Source organism: Felis catus, chromosome D3 (assembly GCF_018350175.1).
Source record: "Felis catus isolate Fca126 chromosome D3, F.catus_Fca126_mat1.0, whole genome shotgun sequence".
Taxonomy (NCBI): Eukaryota; Metazoa; Chordata; class Mammalia; order Carnivora; family Felidae; genus Felis; species Felis catus.
The window spans coordinates 8574737-8598878 of record NC_058379.1 but is presented as its reverse complement, the minus strand read 5'-3'; the positions used below and the strand labels follow the sequence as shown (position 1 = coordinate 8598878).

Here is a 24142-nt window from a genome sequence, read left to right as displayed (position 1 = left end):
AATTGTTGCATTTAAAATAATGGTGAGGGGTACCTGGCTGGCTCAGTCAGTGGAACATGTGGCTGTAGGTCTTCGGGTTGTGAGTTCAAGCCCAATGTTGGGTGTAAAAATTACTTAAAAATAAAATCTTTAAAAAATAAAATAATGGTGAAATCTTACCCCCAATAAGAATTCCTCAAAAGAAGTTCCTATTAAACTATCGTAAATTCTGTGAAAATTTTCCAGATATCCTCAAAATTGCTTGAAAAACAAAAAAGTGATACTTCTTCCTGGTAGGGTAGACCTCAGTCATCCTTGATACTTGTCTTTCTCCACCACTGCTATACCTCCATCCAGTACCCCAATGAGTCCTTCTGTTACACTGGATCTCCAGTCTCTGCACACTGACTGCACTGCCACCATTTCACCACTGAGTTACTAAGATAGATTCCTGATTCGTCCCCTTTTTCTGCTCTTGCTCTCCACACAGCCAGCAGAAGAATCTTTTTTCTTTCTTATTATCATTGATAATAATAATGGAAATTTTAAATAATGTATAGTGGAAAATTTGTATAACGGAAAATTTCAAATATATATCAAAGTAGAGAAATGAGAGTGCTTCTCATTCCACTTTATAGTTTTCTATTCATGGCCAATCTTATTTCATCCATTCCTCCATCACTCCTCCCCCCTATTGTTTTGAAAAAAATCCCAGACACCATATCATTTAATCAACTAATTTGGAACTGCCCCATAGTGAAATTTTGCTTACTGGTTGGTCATAAAGGTAGGAAAAGTTGCTGTCCTAAGAGGGATATTGCTTGCCACCTTCCTTATACTCTCTTCCAATTATGTTTCCTCTCATTTTTTTCAGGATGTATTCTACTTCTATTTGAGAAATGCAGTCACCAGAAAACAGAGTTTCATGTGTCCATTTCATATTTGTTTGTTTGGTTTTTCTGGGTCCATTTCATGTTAAGCCAGTTTTTTCAGGACGCATATATAGACAGACACTCTCCTACTTTTGTACCAAATAAGTTCTTTAAAATGTGTGTGAAAGTTGAACATACAAAAATGTAAATATGTATGTGGGGAGGATGTTTAATGCTCAGCAAGCCTTAAAAATTATAAAATTCCTAATATTTTTATTATAAAATCAATACATAATCATTATAAAAATAAATTTTAAATAGTTCAGAACAGTATGAAGTTAAAAAGCTAAAGTCTCACCATTTGTTCACTGATCATTTTCAGTCTCTTATTTCCAAAACTACTATTAATACTTCTTATAGATCCTTCCAGAAAGGTTGATATATGGTCATTTAAAGCCTTAATAATGTATATATATCTGATCTTTTAGTTCCCTCAGTTCATTTAAACTTAGCAGACAGAAATTGATTTTAATGTTGAACAACTAGCTTTGGGTTTTGTAAGGAGTTGAATAGGAGGTGGTATGATGTTGACTTTGGTGTCTTACTGACTTTCTTAAACACTAGTTTCCTTTTGATAAAGGAGTCTTGTGTACACTCTGAACTCATCAGCAGCTCTATGGACCCATGCAAATCTCAATACCATTGCTATCCAATGGAAGTACAATGTGAGGGGCCCCTGGGTGGCTCAGTCGGTTGAGGGTCTGACTCTTGATTTCAGCTCAGGTCATGATTCCAGGGTTGTGGGATTGGGCTCCACATTAAGTGTGGAGCCTGCTTAAGATTCTTTCTCTCCCTCTGCCCCTCTCCCCTCTGCATACTCTCTCTTTCTCTCTCTCTCTCTCTCGGGAAAAAAAAAAAGGTGAACCACACATGTCATTTTAAATTTCCTAGTATTCACATTAATAAAACAAATAGAAACACGTGAAATTAATTTTAATCTTTAGCACATTATATCCAAAATATTATTTCAACATGTAATCAATATAAAAATTTAGTGAGATATTTTACCCTTTTCTTATACTAAGTTTTCAAAATCCAATGTGTGTTTTGTACTCAGAGGACTTCTTAATTTGGATCAGCACCATTTCAAAGGCTCAGTAGTCACTTGTGGTATTGGCTGTTGTATTAGACAGTGCTGACCTGTACAGAATAGTGGCTGTCTCTGAGGGAGGAGGAAAGAGGATGGGATATGTTTTTAATTATTTCTTTATTTGATAGTTATTGATCAAAATTTGAAGTTAGAGTTTGCTGTGTTTGATATCCTGAATGATTGCCAGCTCTGGCTCAGTTGTATTATCACTATCATCAGCATTTTTTTTTTAAATCAGTTTTCATTCTTATAAAATAGGACACAGTAATAACATAAATACTTCTATACGAAGACGATAATCCTTCTGAAGTTGAACTCTTGGCTAATAGGCAATGCCACCCTGTGGTAACACACATATTTATTCATCAATTTATGAAAGATCGAATTCTAAGTAGAGAATGTGAATTAGGAGTATTAGTGTATAATACATTATTTTTGAGAGAGAGAGAGAGCACACACGGAAGAGGCAGAGAGAGAGGGGGACAGAGGATTTGAAGCAGGCTCTGCATTGACAGCAAGCACCAAGCCTGATGTGGGGCTCAAACCCACGAACCACGATATCATGACCTGAGCAGAAGTCAAGACGCTTAACCATCTGAGCCACCCAGGTGCCCTTTAGTGTATAATACATTAAATATGAGCACTTTTCATTCTGAATTCCAGGGTAAATACATGTACTAGTATGTAGTAAAATTAACTGTTAGTAGGAGACAGGAATAAAAATTCCTGAGAGGTCAGTAAGAACATCATTTCAATGTAATTTTTTTGTTTTGTTTTTAGGGGTTGCTGATGGTGTAGGAGGATGGAGAGACTATGGAGTTGATCCATCTCAGTTCTCAGGGACTTTAATGCGGACGTGTGAACGGTTAGTAAAAGAAGGACGGTTCGTCCCAAGTAATCCCATTGGAATCCTCACCACGAGCTACTGTGAGTTGCTGCAAAATAAAGTACCCTTGCTTGGTAAGTAGCTATGCTGTGTGTTTTCCTCTGTAAAGAAGCTCAGGAGATGGTCAACAAAACCAAGAAAATCACTTGGCAACCCACCTTTTTTTCTGAGGCTCTTTATTAAGCAGAGTTTGATAGAAAAGCTCTGAGCTTCTCTCACTCTCTACATAAGTACTACTGCTTGGAGGGGATGTAAATAGGTGCGGCCACTTTGGAAAACAATTTGGTATTATGGAATAAAGTTAAATGTAAACAGAGTGTATGACATAGCAGTTCCACTCCTAGGTCTATACCCTAGACCAGAGAAGCTCTTGAATATCCGTGTACCAAGAGATAGGTACAGGAATGCTCATATAACAGCAGAAGACTCAGAACAAATCTAGAAAGTCCATTTACTGTAGAAAAATGCATTTTGAAAAGGAACAACTTAAAGCTGCATGCAATATTCAGGAACATGATGTTGAGGGAAAATAGAACATTGTGGAATATCACCTAACAGTTTTAATTCCACATTTCAAATTCATAAACATAAATAAGTAAAATCATATTGTTCAGGGTTTCCAAAATGTGATAAAAGAAGAAAGAAAAGTAAGTGGTTGTATAATTCAGGATAGTGGTCCTCTCCAGGGGAGGAAGAAAGGGAATGGGATTGGGTATGTAAAATTAAGTTGATTACCTGTGGGGAGTTCAAGTTGCATTTAGGTACCCTAGACTGCTAGCAGGTAGCTGATTAGTCTGTGAGATAGCATGACACAAAATAGATCCCCATTAATCTTATATTAGAAAACTTCCAAATATCTAGTGTGTGTTTATCTGGTGTGCTAATAGAGCATCTTTTGGCCAAAGCTTCTACATTTGTTTGTTAAATGGTTTCCTGGGAACTTACCCAACAACTTACCCAGCCTTCTGAGCAAGCTCTCAGAAGGCTGTTAGTAAGTTTCTGCTAATTGCCAGCATCTTTCTGGTTAGTAGAAGTAGCCTCCTTCCCAGTCACCATCCATTTTTAAAATCAGCCTCTGATCAGTGTTAATGGAGATTTCCATGTTGTAAAATTTTGCCTTCAATTTAAATCTTTTATAGGAAGGCGTTCTTTTTATCATGCTGCCATCTTCTGTCTTAGTGCTGTGACTAATCAGCTTGTTTTCCTTCTAACTGAAGAGAAACCTTGTCTTGAGGTTTCAATATACCGCTTTGTCTTAATCCGCTATTTTGGACATGCAATCTGGAGCTTGCCTGGCACAGTGAAACACCCTAGATTCTATTTCTAGCACCTCTGTCAACTTTCCATATGACTTTGGGAAAACTACTTAACCTCTGACCCCCTTGCTTCGTTTGTTCAGTGGAGAGATCTTTTTCTGTGAAAAGGAACAACTCAAAGCTTCATGCAATACTCAGAAGCATGTTGAGGGAAAGAGGGCATTGCAGAATACTATCTAAAAGTCTAACATCTGACAAAGAGCCTATAGACACAGATTCCAGGTCCCAACTCCTGCTTGTTCCCATGAGTCCTTTGCCAACACCCCCTATCAATTCACTGCAACTTGGAATGAGCAATTGCAAAGCAACAACTATCCTGATTTTGTACTTTGAAAGCTTTAACTTTGTTTTTTGCTATGTTTCTTTCTTATCCCTCCTTCCTTTCCTGTTTACCCTCATGTAGTTGGAAGGTCTTAAAATAAATGTAAGGACATATTAGAAGTTTTCTTACATTGAATATTATAATCACTTCTTTTCTCCCAAAAGACATATTGAAATAATCCTTCATTACCATGTTTGATACATACACGCTTCTTTCACCTAATCTACACTCCTTTAAGCTGTTTAAACTCAAGCATCTTTTGGCGAAGACAGTCTGCTGAATTTTACTGAGCCTCTGATATAACCGCAAATAATGATAACTTTAGGTAATTCTTTTTTTTTTTTTAATCCAGGAATTGCTAAAAAGCCTATAAACAATTTCAATATAAAGGTCAACTACTCATTTCTTAAGAATTTCTAGCTGCTTTTATATCCAGGTCGGCATCACAGGCTAATTGTCAATATATAATTTCTCAGAAAACCATAAGTGGAGTTAGGTCTTATAAAACCAACATATCTTAAGAATTTGAGGGGGTGAGTCATAATAAGGTTCTTTCTTTACTGCACAAAAGGCTTCATAGTAGTTTACAAAATTAGGGGCCAGTGATAAAAATTATTTCCATTTTAGCATGAGTGATTTGCTTGGGTCCCTGTCTGGATTGTCAGTGGTCTGAACATCTTGACCCTGTTGTCCTCAGCACTTTTTTTCTTCATTTCCTGCTTGTTCCTCTACAAATACACAAGAATAATGTATTCCAGGATTAGGCTCTCAGGGCCCGAGCCATGTGCACACATCAGTTATTTGAAGAGGCAGAGGAGGAGTATATACTCCCAAATCCAGATGATTCCATAACACTGGGCTTACCTTCATTTGTGCTGCTTTGCGTGTTAAAGCTCTGTCATTCACAAGGACCGTTTTGACTCCAACTCAGCAGGTGACCGTGACGGCCACAGGGGTGGCAAAACAATAGCCTGGGTTTGTCAGTGAGTAATAATGAGTCAACATGAGTCCTTCCTGCCCCAGGTTTTTCTTTTTTTTTTTTTTTTTTTTTAATTTTTTTTTTCAACGTTTATTTTTTTGGGGACAGAGAGAGACAGAGCATGAACAGGCGAGGGGCAGAGAGAGAGGGAGACACAGAATCGGAAACAGGCTCCAGGCTCCGAGCCATCAGCCCAGAGCCTGACGCGGGGCTCGAACTCACAGACCGCGAGATCGTGACCTGGCTGAAGTCGGACGCTTAACCGACTGCGCCACCCAGGCGCCCCTGCCCCAGGTTTTTCAAGGCTATGCTACTCATCTGTCATTTTTCCTCCTCAGATTAATCCCATCAGCTTTCAGAAGATCTTTTGTGTGGTGATTCTATTAATGAAAAGTGATTGGAGTTTTTGTGCTTTGAGTTAGGAAGGAAAGGTAATTGGTGATCTTAACGTAAGCTATGCAGATTATCTGGTGGCACTGCCAGTTCATTACAGTGCTGTGTTTTTCTCTGATGTTTAGTGGCTAGCGACTAAATAGCTTAGCGTTAGGGTGTCCGATTAGATAACAAGGAAATGGAATTTCTGAACATTATGATGAGATAAATATTTTAAGTGTTTTTATATTAACTTACACATTTTTATTAAGGAAAAGTTAATAAATTACCCATAATCCCACAAAGGAAACTATTAATATTTTAGTGATTATGCTCCCTTATTTTTCTTTTGTGTATGTTTGTGCATAGAATAACGGTAATATGAATTGTGCATCTACCGTGTGCTTATAGCAGCCCCATGAGATAGATCCATAGGTACTTCTGTTTCTCATTTTGTTAGGAAGAAACTGAGGCCTAGAGAGAATAAGTGACTTGCCCACAGTCACACAGCTAGAAAATAATGGAGCCCTGGGATTTAACGCAGCTGGTTCCACAGCCTGTTTATTTTTTTTTTCATTTTGCTTTTAACAGGCATCTTAACAGTTTAGCTTTTGTATACTATTATCTTTTTAAAATTACATTAAATTTTACTTTTTTTGAATTACAATTTAAGTTTGAGAACACTTTTTATATAAGGAAACTTAAAAAAAAAAAGTTTAATGTTTATTTTTGAGAGAGAGCAAGCAAGAGAACCAGCGGGGGAGGGGCAGAGAGAGAGGGAGACACAGAATCCAAAGCGGGCTCCAGGCTCCGAGCTGTCAGCACAGAGTCGGGGCAGGGCTCAAACTCGCAAACCATGAGATCATGACCTGAGCTGAAATTGGTTGCTGAACCAATTGAGCCACCCAGGTGCCCCTATTTAAGGAAACTTTAATGCCAACTTGTAATCTACTTGTTTCGCTTAAGTTATCTTTCATTTGCAAATATATTTCACTTAACAATTTTAGTGACTATCAGATAGCTAACACTTACTATGTGTTGTAAGTGTTTGACATGCTTTAACTAACTTTATCCTCACAGACTACACTAAGAGGTAGGTACTGTTATCCCTGTTTTGTAGATGAGGAAACTGAGGTGCAAAGAGGTTAAGTAAGTTGCCCCAGGTCACCAGGTGAGTAAGCGACAGAGCCAGCATTCAGATGGGGCCAGGCTGACCACAGAGTCTGTACTGCTAAGTATTCCGTGATAGTGTGCAGCCTCCTGCTGTTACATCCTCCTGGAGGTGCTGTAACTGATTTAACCATTCTCTTAATGTCAAATGTTGAGGTTGTTTCTAGTTCTTCAGCAATGCTTTTGTACTTACTTTGTTTACATCTCTAGTTGTTTCTTAGGAATTGCTAAATCAAGTGATACACACATTTCCCAATGTTGTATTGCCCTTCAGAAAGGTTGTTTAGTTTTACCCTCCCACCATCATGGAATAAGAATGACCATGTTCCCTGCACTCTTGTCAACACTACACAGGACTTTTTTTTCTTTTTTCTTTTTGGACTCTTGTTAAACTAATAGGCAAAATGGCTACTAGTGTGATGATGATTTTTTCATATATTTAAAGACCATTTAACATTTACTTCTTGGTGAACTGTTTATTTTTCTATTTTGCCACTTTTTCTGTAGGTATAAGTTTAAATTTTAGTACTTGAAAGCAGTTGTACTGGTGGTACATCAGCTTTTCAATCTGCAGAAGGTCATGTGAGCTGTGTGCTGCAAAGCTACACAGAAGCTTTTGCTCTCTGCTTGGACATGCTTGCTTCTCTGTGAACATTAATGGTCTCTGTAAGGTCAACAGGTGGATCCCATAGGCTACCTGAGAAAAATTGGTCTTGTCACTTCATAGCAAGTCAGTCTTTGATGAAGGTTCTTCATGACCTCAACAGATGGAAATCTGGTTAAATATTATAGTTATGTGCCCTCTTAAATTTTAGTAAATTTCATAGAGAAGGCTTCCTGCCGATGACTAATGAGAAATGTCAGGAAAACATAACATTCTTATTCTGGCATTTAAGTATTAAAACTTAAAATTTCAACAACATGGTTTTGAGCACTTGGCACAGATTATAGTGCTATTGAAATGAAAAAAAGTATGGTTAGATACCAGCCATTTTTATTGTTTTCTGTCTCTGCAAATGAAAGAATTCAGATTCAGGGGCCTGCTTACTATGTGTAATATTTCTTTCCCTATTATGTTGACCCTGATCAGGTTACTATTGACACTTGTTGGAGATTTGGAGCATGACTAAGATAGGCAAAGGAGGTTCCAGTTGTGGCATATTGCTTTTTGGGGTGATGTGATAAAAATGTGGATGCAAAGATAGGAAGGTAGAAAGAAAAAATAAACAGGGATCATTTTTGTTTCTAGGTAGCAGTACTGCCTGCATTGTGGTGCTGGACAGAACTAGCCACCGCTTACACACAGCAAACCTGGGCGATTCGGGCTTCCTGGTTGTCAGGGGTGGTGAAGTTGTGCACCGATCAGATGAGCAGCAGCATTACTTCAACACTCCATTCCAGCTCTCAATTGCACCACCTGAAGCCGAGGGAGTCGTCCTGAGTGACAGGTAATCTCCCCTCTTGGCCATTACATTAAGAGCCAGTAGGACATGGCTCGCCCACATCCTCCTCCCATCCCCCTTTACCTACAGCGGAGATGGGCATTTTCAGTTCTCATATGACATAAGGCACATTGAGAATGTTCTCATCAAAAAGATCTTTTAGTTTGACTTTGAAAGATATTTTGCTGGCTATTGCAGCCAAGTTGAATTCTAACAAACACCCAATAATTTGACAAGACTGAAATATTCTTCAAGCTTACAGAATATCAGTTTTTCGTACCAAGACCAACATGGTATATACGGTTATATTTGTTAAATTGTGCGGAGAAGTGAATCATTGTCTATGCATGCCACTGCCCGTATGAGAATTTGCATATGTTGTTAGGGAAGAGTTCAAACAGACATCTGCTTTATTTATCAGAATAACTTCCTGATTCTCAGGGCCTCCTATTATATGCATCAAATAGAACTTTTAAATTGTCAAGACCTTTCAAGACAATAACTACTTTTCTGAATCAACTTTTACAGTTTATCTTTCCTAAGATCAGAGTACAGAATAAGGCTAAGACAGTCTCAGATTCCTCTTCCTTTAACAACCTTATGGGACCTGGCACAAACATATTTGATTGTGCCAGACTATGATTATGATTCATGAATGTTGTAAAATGGGTAATGAACCTTTTGTAAAATTAGAAGTAGTCTTGGAAAGGTCTGTTGTCTCTACTTAATAGTTCTTATTAAGCCAGATTTTGAGTGCAAACTAAGATAGAATGATTATTACTGCCATCTTTTAAACTGCAATGAGTATATTGTATAATTAGGTATTCAGGATTGTCCATCTAGGTCTGTGGCTGACTCCTACAGAGAGGGAAGCATTTTTTTACTTTCAGATTAAGGTATGTTACCATAATTGGAAGAATATTTCATTATAGTCCCTTCTTCAGTTGGCTCTAACATATATTCATATTAGCCATATTGGAGTGAGGAGAAAGCAGAACCCCAGGGGGTGGTAGATACCGAGCTCGGCTAACAGGTACCGAGAGCAGTGTTTTAATTTTCCCTTATTTGATTCTTGTTATTTTGGCATCTGAGTGCTAGAGCTGCCCTGCCATACCTCACACGCTATCTTTGGGACAGTCTGGTTAGGGCAGCGCTCTGGCCTGCCAGCGAGGTGGAGGTTGCTTCCCCCCGGAGCCCACAGACAGCTTGCTAGCATGTGACTTCAGCTCGTGTTTCAGTGCAGTCAAAAGTTTCCAGCAGCACAGTATGTTCAATCAAAACGGGCAAAACTGCAGCTGGCGGAACACCAAGCTCATGGGTGGGAGTGTTGGGAGAAGAGGGCAAACCGTCCAATGGTAGCGAGTCTCGCACAGGCAGGATAGCAAAGGACACTCCTGGGGAAGAAAAACCTCAGCAGAAAATAGAGCTTCACTGCCAACCTGGTCATTAATCTAAACTTCTAGAATCTGATTCGTTTCCAAAGTCTGAGCAACTGTGAAGTGTCTTGCATTGTTTCTCTTTATTCCACAGAAGAAATCGACCTGGTTTCCACCAGTTTTACAGTCTTTTTTCCTCCTGCTGAATGACATTTCTTTTGTCACTCGGTTCCTCATATCTATAAAGTATAATTTTTCCTTAATTTACAGGTTTCCTTTAGTTTCCTTTTGGTTTGCTGTCTTTACAAAATATTTGTGATATAAATGTGTAAGTGATATGTGTAAGCCTAAGCCCATCACAGAACTTTGAAATGTGCTACTTCTTTTCCTCAGTCAGGAGTAGACGAACCAGAAATTTTCTCAGTGCACTTTGTATAAATCCCCAGCAGGCGTGGGTGGGTGGGTTTTTATGTTTTCTCTTCACATATTTTATAACATATCAGTTACACAAACAAGTTTTGGGATTTTTCTGTCAAGCTCAGGGTACTTGGTTCTGGCTTCTCCTTTCTGGATCAGTGTGTAAATTTTTTTCTTTGCATTTGTTCCCTAATTACAGGTTAAGGCAGATTATTAGATATTTCACCTTTCCTTCACCTTGGAGGCTTGGATTCAGTGAAGCTGGCCTTTGGAGATGGCTGAGAACCAGCCTTTGGGAGAGGGCCATTGACTCTTTGAGTATATGATCTTTTCTCCCCACCTGAGATTCCCCCCCCCCCACTCCACTTCTTGTATCTGTTTTCATCAGGTGTTATCACAGAAAAACAAACAAAAAACCACTGCCATCTATCTTTTTTAAAGTTGCATACAAAAAGATGTAGTGAAAAATCTACCTCCTGTCCCATCCCCCAGCAATACATTCTCTCTCCTCAGCCACTGTTGTCTGTTCTTTGTGTCCTTCCAGATTTATTCTCTGCATATGGAAGCGTCTGTGTTTATGAATCTACCCCCCCTACACACACACACACATGCACACAATGTCTGTACATTCCTCTCTTCATTAACAATGTGTTAAACAGTTTTTCCCAATTTGGAGGGTTACTTTGTTTCTTCACTTATTAGGTATTTCTTGAAGACCTACTTTGCACCAGGCATACTAATAATTAAATACTTAGGTGATGACAGGGTGCCTGGGTGGCTTAGTCGGTTAAGTGTCTGACTTCAGCTCAGGTCATGATCTTGTGTTTGTGAGTTTGAGCTCCGTGTCAGGCTCTGTGCTGACGGCTCAGAGCCTGGATGGAGCCTGCTTCGGATTCTGTGTCTCCCTTTCTCTCTGCCCCTCCCCCGCTTGCATTCATTCATTCATTCTCTCTCTCTCTCTCTCTCTCTCTCTCTCTCTCTCTCTCTCTCTCAACAATAAATAAACGTTAAAAAAAAAAAACTTACATGATGAGCACTCTTTAAGCCCTGGAGACACACAGTCCCTACTCTGCCTTACTAGTCCATACTAATACTAATCTAGTAGTAATACTAGTGATTACTGGCACTATAGTGAGAAATACCATTGTAGGTATTTCATGTGAATTAATTCTTACAGGATTTGCATGCTCTCTTCCATGGTGCTCTCTTGTTACACTATTATGGCAGCCTCCTGAGAGCCAGAGTCAAGCCTGCAGGGAAACTGATGAGTAGAAAATGAATAAGAGAGGATGGAATTTGGCTCTAAAGAATTAGGAAATAAAGACTCATTTCTACTAGGCTTTTAGAGGCATGTTAGTTCTGACTCAGAAAAGAACCCTTCCTCCTTTTAAGCCATATGTGACTAATCATCAAACTCAGTCTTACTTGGTAGTTTCAGTTAAGCTTTTGAAACATTTATATCAGATTTTTCAATTAATTTTTTTCAAGGTTAGGAATTTCAGAACTGGGGTTTTTTTTTTTATGTTTTTTATTCTTTTTTGAGAGAGAGAGGGAGAGCGAGCCAGCACGAGCGGGGGAGGGGCAGAGAGAGAGGGAGACACAGAATCCAAAGCAGGCTCCAGGCTCTGAGCTGTCAGCACAGAGCCTGACGCGGGGCTCGAACTTGTGAACCGTGAGATCATGACCTGAGCTGAAGTCCGACACTTAACCTACTGAGCCACCAGGCGCCCTGTGACTGGGTTTTTTTTAATTTTTTTTTTTATTCTGTTATTATAAATTAGTTTTTCTTATAGCCTCATTACAATATAACATAGTGCCTGTTGGAAACTTTCACCATATCTCTGAAGGCCTCTTGTAACTTTGCCCCTACCCTGTCCTTGTCACAGCCCGGATGCTGCTGATAGCACATCTTTTGATGTCCAGTTAGGAGACATTATCCTGACGGCAACAGATGGACTTTTTGACAACATGCCTGATTATATGATCCTTCAGGAGCTAAAAAAGTTAAAGGTAATTAACTCAAAGGTTAGTTCGTGGAAGGAGAGGCCCTCTCTGGGCAGCTAAGTTTTATTGGTACAATTGTATTATCTCTTTTTGTAGGAAAGGACTTTTGTAAATTTAGGAAAGAAATAATAGTTCTGGTCTTTCAAGCAATTGTAAATGGAAATAGTCACAATTGGAGCACTTGAGAAAAAAAGAGGTTTCCCACCTACACCTTTTAGTAGAGTGGTAAAGGTTTAAAAAAAAAAAAAAAAAAAAAGAGTGGTAAAGGTAGGAAAGTCCAGATGAGACATTTCTTGTAGTTTTAATTGTATTTTAATGGTGCTGGTTCCTGGTTGTCTTTTTCTCCTTTTATCTCTTAACAGACTCAGCAGGTGTTGAGGTCGGGAAAGACAAGAAATCACCACACTAGAGCCAGCCAGGCCAAGGGCAACAGGCAGCTAGGGGCCTTGATGTCATCTGAGCTGTCCCAGTAACTAAAAGTTCAGACTTGGCCCATATAGAGAGTGGAAGGAAGTGAAAACCAGTTTTTCCATATTTTCCTGGCTTTGTAAAAGTACTAACTCTGGGGAAAATTAGTCTTTTCCTAGGTCCTTACCAGTAAGCAGTTATGACTTAAAGTAAGTTGCTGAACTTTTTTTAAGCAATATTTTCCTCACCTTTAAAATGGGGTGGGGGGGTACCATGGTCTTAGTTAATCCTCACCACAATGCTATTATAATTTATAGACTAAGACCATGTATACGAGGTCCTTAGTGTCATGCCCCATCTGTGGGATACAGTAAAGGTCAGGTGCTTATATGGAGCTGGCCCTGTGCTCTGTGTGGTGACAGAGTGGTAAGCAGAAATGACACATTCCTTGCATATGGAGCTGACATTCTAGTGGAGAAAGATAATACAAAGAAAGAAATATATAATAAATGTTGGTGGCTTAGAAAGAAACTAAAGCAGGGTGAAGGAACAGAGAATAAAGCCAAGCTGCTGTTTTAGAAAGATTGGCCGGGGAAGGCCTCTTTGAGGAAGCGACATTGAAGCAGAAGCCTGTTATTTATTTATACTAAAACTATTCCGAGTCTTAGCATGTTAGAGCTAAAGTGGACCTTGTTTCCCATCCCCATTTTACAGATGAGGAGGTTGAAGCAGCAAGGATAAGGGTATGGATCAAGATCACACAGCTAAACAAGAATCTTTCATCATGATATAAAATTCTGAAGGTATTTTCAATAGGACACCTGGCAGCTCTCACTTGGAGAGCAAACTGTGTGGTTGGCCAGGGTCGCATTCCTAAGCAAGGAAACTTTTGAGGTCCTCCCTGAAGTGCTATCAAAATCCACCTTTTCAGTCCTGTCCAGATTTAGCAAGAATACCTTAAGAATTCCAAATGGGAAAAAAAGCAGAAACGGAAATCCAACCTTCAGGGCCCAAGGCCACCTGAGCAAAGAATGACATCTGACTGACATCTTGTGCAGGCAGCACTGGTGGCCTTGTTCATTTTACTGAAGGTGTAATGTTTTAATGTCTTCTCTAACTAGAGTAAAAACTGAAATGCTGGAAACTGTGGCTAGATAAATGTTACTGTCTCAAAAAGTGGTATTTACAAAAAGTGTATGTACTTGTGTGCAGAAATCCTATGAGGCATTGTGTAAAAATAACTCCCTCATCCTTTCGTCTTAGAATTCAAATTATGAGAGTATACAGCAGACGGCAAGAAGCATTGCTGAGCAAGCCCATGAGCTGGCCTATGACCCAAATTATATGTCACCTTTTGCACAGTTTGCATGTGACAATGGATTGAATGTGAGAGGTAAGCATTCCTTAGGAAGGTCATAGGGACTAACTGGGGACATAGTAGGATGGGAGCATTCTGGGCTGTGGGGTGAGGTAAACTAGAGCACTGGGGTGAGACCGGGAAGATATCCTCTTCAGTTGGGAGCCCGTGGCTTTGAGCCTGGTCAGCAGGCCCTAGCACTGAAGGACAAGAGCAAGTACCTGTCATCGTGTCTTCCCCACAGAGGATGCCCTCCAGAACTGAACTCCATTGGCTGTAGAGGCAGGCGGAACCTGAAGCCCTTTATTGCCACCACCGCACTGCTTGGACCTGAGCCCAAAAGGCCTCTAAGTCTGCCTAGAGGCCCTGGACATTCCTAACAGCTTAACATTCTGCCCTTCACGGGTCTGACATTTCACTTCTCCCTTCCTCTGGCCTTGTGGGACTCATTGACGATATTTGCCTGCCAGATTACCACAGCAGGTTTTGAAGAGGAAAGCAATGTTAAACTGCCCTTGCCTCAAGAGTCCTTCTATGTGCTGAACGATATGTAACTTCGGGAGCAGGCCAGCAGCTCAGTCTTAGAGCTGGGGTGACATGTTGTGCTGTCGTATCAGAACTTGTGGAGTTGGTCAGTGTCTTGCTGGTATAATATTGTGACATGTAAAGCATTTCTTAGCCCTCCAGGAAGTATTAAAATAGAAAAAAGCACATGCCATAGCTGTTTGGCAGATTAGAATACAAGACTATTCCTAGTTTCAAAACATTAGATATGTTTGTCCAAATTAGGATTGTGAGTAAAAGCCTGTAACTTTCTCATCAGGCAGAATTTATCCCAACCAGATTTGTCTAGTTTACTGCGATTGCTGTAGACAGAGGATGTGGTAGCCATTTTAATAGAGCTCCTGTGGTAAAGAAGCAGCGAAGGTTTTTTTTAAACCTCAGTTAAACTACATGTCATTTTTTTTTTAAGTATTTCTCTTTATCAGATATTTTCCATATCAAATACTTTTCTACTAGAGCATGTTGACACATCAAACCTGCCTTACTTGCAAACTTTTATCTCCTAGTACCTGCTTAGGCTTACATTTTTAATTGACTTTTCCTTTTAAGATCTCTGAATACATTTTCATTTTCATTTTCATTTTCATTTTAGGTGGAAAGCCAGATGACATCACCGTCCTTCTTTCAATAGTGGCTGAGTATACAGACTGACCCGCCTAGGTGTCAACTCCGGCCTTTCCTTTCATCTTCCCAAGTTCTCCCCTGCCACATGTGCTGATCCTGCTGGCGGGACCGTGTTTCTTTGCCACTGATCTCGATGGCCGGTGATGTAAGCCTTTGCCTGTCTTTTTGAGACCCGGTTGAGATCTTTGTGGAGAACCACTACTGTCGTTTGTTCGCTAGCTCATTATCTGCCAGCAACTTTGAAGAGAATCAAGATTTGAAGATAGGCCTTCACTTCCTACTGTCCTTTCTCCGATGGGATGGAGGTTTTCAAGGCCAAAATGGCTATTGCATTTCCAAAATGGTTTAGGCATTGAAAATGATGATGTTGGTAACGTGCATTCAAAATTACAGTGTGTAAAAGGGATTTTTAAAGTCTAACACAAATTGTATGTTATGGTACATCTACTAGAAACATACATTATCATCAAAAGAAACGTTACACACGTACTATACAGTCTTTGTTATGATGATTGGGTGTGGCTTTATGTTTTCATTATAAACTCCTCTTTTTCAGGGGCTTATAATTCTGCTCTAAAACACTGCTCTGGATTATGAAGTCTTTATCCCAGGAGCTTTTTTGTTACAAATTGGAAGAAAACTTCAGTTTAGTTCTATAGATGCAAATGTTCTGTGGTTTTTAAAAGATGCCTAATTGTACTCCTGTAAGGAAAGTTTCGGCAGTTTATTGAGTGGTCCAAATCATAGGCTGGTGGCCTGATCTGCAGGAGGGGTGAGGGAGACTCCCTACCAACATTTTTCAATGGAAATATTATTCAATATTGTAAACTCCTCAAAGCCTAGAAATTTAATGTTGTGGATGAAGTTCCTCCCAGCTGTCAGATACGATGCCCCTGTGTGGGAGTCCCTGGGCCACAGGCCTCACAGTGGACAGCTGTAACTTTGAATTTTGTTGGCTTTTACAGTCGTGCTACTCCTGGTCTCCCTGTCAGACCTGTCGTTAGTAGCCTTGCTCTCCGTAGAGCATGCACCACATTCGGGGAGTCTGTGTGGAAAGAGCACCTTGGGTGATGGCAACAGCACAAGAGTCCACAGGGAAAACTCCTGGTGATGATCTGACATTTGCATTTGCCCTACACAGAAATTTAGGGGTTTCTGAATCAAGCTTAATGTTTACAGTTTCCGAATAGCCATCTTGCAGTGTATAGTTTCCTTATAAAACTACCCCGCATTCAGTTTTCCCTTTATCTGCAAGCCCAGACTTATTTTTAAGGTTTGTGTACAAGTCGACTGCTGTAAAGATATATATTTTTGGGTCAGTTTTTTTTCCTTCATTAACTTGGTGGTAGAAAAAAAAAAAATATATATATATATATACATATATATACATATGTGTATGTATATATATATATACACACACTTAGAAATTCTTAAATTAAAGCCATGTTTTATATATAAGTCAGGTAACATTGGTGTATAGATGAGAATGCAATTAAACCTGATGAGAATCTACTGGAGGAGAATACAGAAAGTCTCTTTCTCTAAAGGAGATACTTATTCCCTGGTTTATTGCATTAAAACTTATGTTTGAGGTTACCTCAACTTGTTTTAAAAGATTTTGTTTTGTGAATTTGTACTGTATATTTGAGTAACTGTCAAGCTTTTGTTTTATTTAAAATTGTTTAACATGTACCATGTACATGTCATTACTATATTTCAATGCATCATGCTTGTAACAGGCATTTCATTTATAATAAGAATGAGTTATTCATTTGTAAGCCGTTCAGTAATTTATCTACTATTCCTAAATTGGCATAATGTTAGATATCTATTTTGAATCACCTTTAATTACATGTCAGAATGCCTTAACTACCCTAACTTGACAAAACAGAATTCTTTGGTAGAGGAGATAGGGGACAGGGCAGGGGGATGGAGGGGAGACTGTTGAAATAATGAGCAGCCATCGTGCTTTGATAAAACACAGAAGCGTGAGTGGCAAGTGGTGGGGTATTTATTTTGCACAAACTGTTTGCAGTCTCTGTGTATTTAAAAAGTAAAGAAAGTTGCATCCAGAAGGGTTTTGTTGGAAGGAATACACTTATACTTGGACTGACAATTTCAGTTCTTTTGTTTGGGTTTTTAATTATTTCTGGTCAGAGGTATGTAGCCTTATGATCTGGATATATTTTGCATTAATTTTCCAATGCCTACATTTAATTCCTTGTAAGAGCAGTTCTGTTCAAGTCACTGGCTTTCCTCTGCTCTCATTTAACCCTTCAAACACAATCTTTATAAAGCTAGATTGGTGGTGTTTTACACAACACATTTAATCAACTTACTTTTTTTGAGAAATGACTGTTAGAAACCGACATCGTTTGTGTCAGTGATGTTGAAAGTAGCAGGACAAGAATTGAGTTTCACAGTGGAACTGACTTTGGACCTGGCCTGTAGATTAGTGACACAGTATTTTCTCTATTTTCTTTTGCCCTGTCCTTTGTGTGTTGAGCACTTCATTTTGTGACTGGGGGTTGGGGGGAGTGGTCAGTTGAAGTGCTGCTTAACAGGGAACTCTCCTTCCACTCCCAGCGATCAGAGGCTCTGCTGGATCCATACTGGAATTTTCCAGGTCACAGAACCCAAGTCTCTGGGGGGTGTGACTGAGATATACTACTTGGTGGGTCTGATTTTGAACTTGATGTGTGTGTTAGTTGTATTTTAAATCAAGCAGTATAAACACACACACACACACACACACACACACACACGCACACATTTGCCTCATCCAATGGACTTTTATAACAAAAGAGAATTTGGATTTCTAATTTACAAATGGCAAATTATTTATCCCTCTCTGGATGCACCAAAGACCAGTAAAGTTTATAGCTTTTCCATCTATATTTATAAAGCAATACTGTATTATAAAAATCAATATTTTTATCACATGCTTGAAATTTTTATTTTATTCTGTTTTAAAATGTGCACTCTAAACATATCAGAACCTTATTTCTTCCTGTGAACTTAAGCTGCCTGCGCACAAAAAAATTTACTGAATGGATAATGCAGTAGAATCCATAGGCTCTTCAAAACTGAAAGAAGAAATGGGGGTGGGGGAAACAAGTTATTTGTCCTGAATTACTGTCCTGGCTTGATGTGGTTGATAGGTACTAAATCACAAAAGAATCCATTCCAGGTATGCATGTCTGGGGGGGCGGGCTGTGTCTAGATTAGAAACTAGATTTTAAGCTTTGCGTGATAGGAGTGTGTCCTCTCCTGTCAGCTGCATTTGTTCTGGATAGAACAGTAGCCTTCAGTACCACCTTCAGTAGCACCAACCCACCACCTTGAGTAACGAGGCAGGAGTTGTTGGGATTCACTGAGTCGGTTTTGAGCGTTTTGGAGATTGTAAACAAGATTGGCTAGAACTGTAAATGTTTGTCCTCTGGAATAAGTTCATGGTTCCTTGTCACCTTATACCAGCTATCTTTGGTAGAAGCTACAGCATCCAATTTCCCTGGAAACTATCACATTTTGCAGTGAAAAAATTTTACAATATGAAAAACAAAGCAAAATCTACTTATAAAATTGAAAATGTGAAGCAGAAAAGGATTTGGATTCTATTTGCTAAAAACAAATTCTTTGCAAAACTGAACTTCTCAAACTAAACATCAACAGTGTCCATGGCAAAATTTTAACTGTTAGCAGGTAGTTTGTGGCAAAGATGGCTAAATAATGAAGCAAATTTGAATTTGTGTATACTAATGAGCTGCTTTTTTCTGTTGAGACTATCATTGTTTGTCTTACCCAAGAGGCAATGACCTGAATTGGATGTCTGAAATATAACTTATGCAGGAATAGTTCTGTAAATACATTTAAATAAACTGTAAAGATATTTAATAAATATAGTATTTATACTAATCTGTGTTAACTCCTCTTAATTTGAACCTTAACTACGTAAGACACCAGCCCTTGGCATTTTGTGGGTCTCTGTCAAGCCCTCATTTCCAAGGCTCTTAGTCATGCCAGCAGTACTCCTTACTTTGTAGCTATCATTTTCTGTCTTTTACTAGTTTATCCCACTTAGCTCTTTTTCACCAGCTGGTTTACTACATCAGTTTAGCTGCCTCAAAAATTCATCAAAATGGACTGATAATTGAATGTAAAATATAGATGTTTTCCCAACTGAGAAGGCTTTTGCATCTTCCAAAAATGGTATGGAATGAAGCCACAAAAAAATCTGGTGTCATTTAAACTTAGCATTCTGTATGCAAATTATAAAACCCAAATTACATACAATTTAATAGTGTGACTATCTCTTCCAGACTTGTGCTGCATCCAGGCAATTATTGGTGAGGGTGCCTTCACAACGTGCACCCCTCTGCCCATTTCAGTGAGCGAACCAGAAACTTCATCCTCTGCAAGGAGACCTCCGGTTACTCTTGGGTACACCTGCTCTCTTTGTAGTCATCCGCAATCGTTAGGAATTTGTGAAATTTCAGTGTTAATCATCAGTGTAAGCATAAGATATGTAAATCTTTAGCCTACAGTGTGAAAGGACTTGAAATTATGTGGGCATTGCCAATTTCCACAAAAAGCTTGGTGAAAGCCCATTTTCATTCACTGAGGAACATTTTGGGATGAACTTGAGTTTTTATTAGGTTATTGTGGGTAGCTCTGACTCATTGACTAAGCTACAAGAGCCAAATTCATTCTGGTTTTAGTTAGAACTCTGTTCACAGTTCTAAAGTTTACTAATTCACTCTGCCACCTTTGTGTATGAAATCCTCACAAAACGTACAACTGCTTGCCAGTTAAACATTTCCTTGTGATGTGTTGGTTCACAAAGACTCCACAGTAAGATGTTACAGAAGTCAAGAGTTTGTCAGGTTATCATGGACTCTAAACAGGTTTGGGGGAGGGAGAGGCAGGCGTAAAATTACATAACAATGGTTTTGTGCCAGATTTTTTAGTCTGTTTGTTCAGGTAGGAAGCTGATTCTCAGACGGACAAAGAACAGAGACATTTGTAATCTACTTCATTTTACTCCAAACCTAGGGTCCCTGGCAGTGGAGGCTGCTGATCTATGTCAGATAACAGAAATAATTTTTTGGCATCAGTTCCATTAGATTCTTCTCTGCATCACACTGCAAAATGTAAAAACCACATATGAAAATCAGAACAATTTAAGGCTACAAAATAAAATTTTACAATACCTAAAAAAACTCCAAAGTGAGGGGGGTAGCTATTATTTTTATTCCAGACTTTTTCCTTCCAGAGATTGTTTTACTTAAAATCTTAAAGTATAAAAAGCAATGAACAAAAAAAGTCATGCATTACACGAGAAAAGATTGCATAACTTTTAACTGTCTGAAAGCACCCAAACTCAAATGTTTGCAATCAAATACAAAAGCTACCTACTAGTCACAAGACCACAGGCCATATTGACGCATTCCAAAGAGCTGCTGAAGAAAGTCTAAATACCTTTAAAAACTGGCAAAGAAAATGCTAAAAGCTCTAGTGTGAACGTGCACTGAATTGGAGAACTCGAATGGGCTTTTTCCCTGTACGGGAAAACTCTTCTGCCTCCCAAGTAGCATAACAGATTTAAAGTAAATATGTCCACTTAACAAGCAGCTATTTCTAGATATGGCTGTTATACCAGATGATGATGTTGAGAAAAGCAGAAACCCATCCCCCATTTCGAGGAAGGCCAAGACAATATCTTTATTGACTAAATGTGAAAACGTGTCTGAGGTTGCAAGTGAGCTAGCAAATGGGCTGAGGGCCAATTCAGCCATCATTAAGTGTTAGAATGTGGAAAAACTGCCATCATTCATGTCCTCTTCACTGTCACTTGCTGTTGCCAGACTGTCAAAAGGGTGGTTGAAGCGTTCTTGCTGGTCAGAAGAAACTGCTCCAAAGAACATGCAAGAAAACTGGAGGGAAAGAAGTTACTCCACTGTTTATTCAAGTGAAAGTGCTCGTTAGATGCCCCAGGTACCAGCCCCTTCTCAGAAACCTGGCCAATACGGTCCCCGAACATTAACGGTGATGGTTCATGGAACACCCCAAACCTTCATGACTGGTCCAGCACATCCTAAAACAAAACCTTTCCCTGACTTCAAGGCACAGTTTGGGATAAGTGATGTGCTTCTGACTCTTCTAAGCCATTAAAAAAAAATTTTTTTTTAAGTTTATTTATTTTGAGAGACAGAGTGGAGGGGCAGAGAGAGAGGGAGTGTAGAGCTCTGTCAGCACAGAGCCCAGTGTGGGGCTCAAATTCACGAACCATGAGACCTGAGCTGAAACCAAGAGTGGGACACTTAACTGACTGAGCCACCTAGGTGCCCCCTGCCTGAGCCATTAAAACTCACACCAAGGCAGTGGGAGACAAAGGGACCTTCTGCAGGCTACTTGACTAATTCATCTTCCCTTTCCTCCTGCTTCAGCAGAGGCTACCACTCCCAGCTAAGGCCAATCCTTCCCTCCCTGTCTCTGCCTCCCAGGCCTCTCCTCTCTTGAATAGGAATATCACCATTGTAATCAAATGTCACTTATCTCTTTTTTTCTTAATATTTATTTATTTTTGAGAGACAGAGCAGATGGGAGGGGCAGAGAGAGGGAGGCAGAGGATCTGAAGCGGGCTCTGCACTGACAGCAGAGAGCCTGATGCCAGGCTCCAACTCACCAACCGTGAGACCATGACCTGAGTTGAAGTCAGGCACCTAACCTATGGAGCCACCCAAGCGCCCCTCTCATCTTTAAAATATAAAATAGCCTTATCCCATTCCCCACTTCCAACCGTTGCCTGACCTCTGCTGTAGAGTTATCTGCATTTACTGTCTCCATTTTCTCATTCTCCTATTCCTCAATCCTATCTGAAAAAGCTGCTGACCCCATCACTTCACAAACTGTTCTTGTGGTCACCCCAAATCACCACATCCTTATCAATGACCATTTGGGGTCTTCATCCCATTTGATACTCACTGACTCTTCTCATACCTTCCCCCTGCCACACTCTCCTGGTTGCCTTTAGAATTTTCAGCTGGCTCGCCCTTTGAATTAGGGTTTCGCAGCCAGCACTACAGACATTTTGGGGCTGAGGGTTTTTCATTGTGGGGACTGTGCTGTGCAGCAGGGGATGTTGAGCGGCACCCATGGCCTCTATTCACTAGATGCCAGTAGCATTCCCCGCCCCCCACCAAACTGCAACATCCAAAAAGCCCCTAGACATCGCTCAGTGTCTTCTGGGGAGCATAACCGCCCAGGTTAAGAACCACTGCTTTAGGGGCACCTTGGTGGTTCAGTCAGCTAAACATCCGACTCTTGGTTTCAGCTCAGGTTATGAGCTCACGGTGTGTGAGATCAAGTCCCATGTTGGGCTCTGTGCTGACAGTGCAGAGCCTGCTTAGGATTCTCTGTCCCTCTCTCTCTGCCCCTACCCCACACTCGCATACTCTCTCTCTCTCAAAAATAAACAAACATTAAAAAAAAAAAAAAAAAGACATGGAGCCTGCTTAAGATTCTCTCCTTCTTCTGCCCCTCCGAGGCTCTCATGCACACACACACCCTCTCTTCCTCCCTCTCTCTCAGAACATAAATAAAAATAATTAAAAAAAATAAATAATTTGCCTCAGTAAAACTGCACCCAAAATAATAAGCTACCTAGAAATAAGCCTAACCAAAGAGGTGAAAGATGTGTATGTACTCTGAAAACTGCAAAGCACTACTGAGAGATTGCAGAGGACACAAAGAAATGGAAAGGCATTCCACGCTCATGGATTGGAAGAATAAATATTGTTAAAACGTCTATACTACCCAAAGCAATCTACTCATTTAGTGCAATTCCTACCAAAACAGCATTTTTACAAAAATAGAACACACAATCCTAAAGTTTGTATGGAACCACAAAAGACCCTAAGTAGCCAAAGCAATCTTGAAAGAAAAGCAAAGCTGGAGGCATCACAATTCCGGACTTCAAGTTAAATTACAAAGCTGTAGTAATCAAAACAGTACGGTACTGGCACAAAACCAGACACATAGATCAATGGAAGAGAATAGAAAATCCAGAAATAAACCCACAATTACATGGCCAATTAATCTTCGATGAAAGAATATCCAATGGGACAAAGAATGTCTCTTCAACAAATGGAGTTGGGAAAACTGGACCATTTACACAAAACTGGACCATACACAAAAATAAATTCAAAATGGATTAAAGATCTAAATGGGAGACCTGAAATCACAAAAATCCTAGAAGAAAACACAAGCAGTAACTTCTTTGACACAGGCAGTAGCAACTTCTTTATAGATATGTCTCCTGAGGCAAGGGAAACAAAAGCAAAAATAAACTATTGGGACTACATCAAAATAAAAAGCTGCTGCACAGTGCAGGAAACAATCAACAAAACTAAAAGGCAACCTACAGAATGGGGAAGTGGTTTGCAAATGACCTATCCAGTACAGGGGTAGTATCCAAAATATGTAAAGAATTTATGAAACTCGAGCACCTGGGTGACTCAGCTGGTTAAGCATCCGACTCTTGATTTCAGCTCAGGTCATGATCTCATGGTTCGTGAGTTTGAACCCCACAACAGACTCCACGCTTACAGTGCAGAGCCTACTTGGGTTCTCTCTTTTTCCCTCTCTCTGCCCCACACCTGCTTCCGTGCTGTCTCTCTCTCTCAAAATAAATAAATATTTAAGCAGAAAAAACAACACACTTTTAGGAATTTGCCTTGAAGATACACTTTCGACAATATGAAAATACATGTGTGAAAGTTATTCACTGCAGCTTTGTAACTGCAAAATATAAGGGGGGATTATCTAAATGCCCACATATAAGAGAATGGTTGAATTAATAATGGTACATCACAGGTGAAATACTACACAACTGTTGGGGGTGGG

General features: G+C 39.7%; 2 protein-coding genes across 9 annotated transcripts in view; one reads left to right on the top strand and one right to left on the bottom strand.

Moving 5' to 3' along the window:
- Positions 1-19153, top strand: part of PPTC7 (protein phosphatase targeting COQ7) — a 37351-nt gene extending 18198 nt beyond the window's left edge. Inside the window, exons 2-6 of one of the 2 annotated variants that reach the window (XM_011287829.4) lie at positions 2782-2961; positions 8296-8494; positions 12168-12291; positions 13957-14086; positions 15207-19153. In XM_011287829.4, the coding sequence (XP_011286131.1) occupies positions 2782-2961; positions 8296-8494; positions 12168-12291; positions 13957-14086; positions 15207-15265 (692 nt within the window). In that variant the 3' untranslated portion in view covers positions 15266-19153. Of the gene's footprint in view, positions 1-2781; positions 2962-8295; positions 8495-12167; positions 12292-13407; positions 13497-13956; positions 14089-15206 lie in introns of those variants that run through there. The other variant, XR_002737183.2, reaches the window with a different exon arrangement.
- RAD9B (RAD9 checkpoint clamp component B) overlaps positions 18168-24142 on the bottom strand; it is a 32448-nt gene continuing 26473 nt past the window's right edge. For 5 of the 7 annotated variants that reach the window (XM_003994659.5, XM_006938460.4, XM_019814516.3 and 2 more), the window contains one exon: positions 20466-21171. In XM_003994659.5, coding sequence (XP_003994708.2) covers positions 21043-21171 — 129 coding nt within the window. In that variant the 3' untranslated portion in view covers positions 20466-21042. Of the gene's footprint in view, positions 20380-20465; positions 21172-24142 lie in introns of those variants that run through there. The other 2 variants (XM_045042260.1, XR_002147263.3) reach the window with 1 other exon arrangement.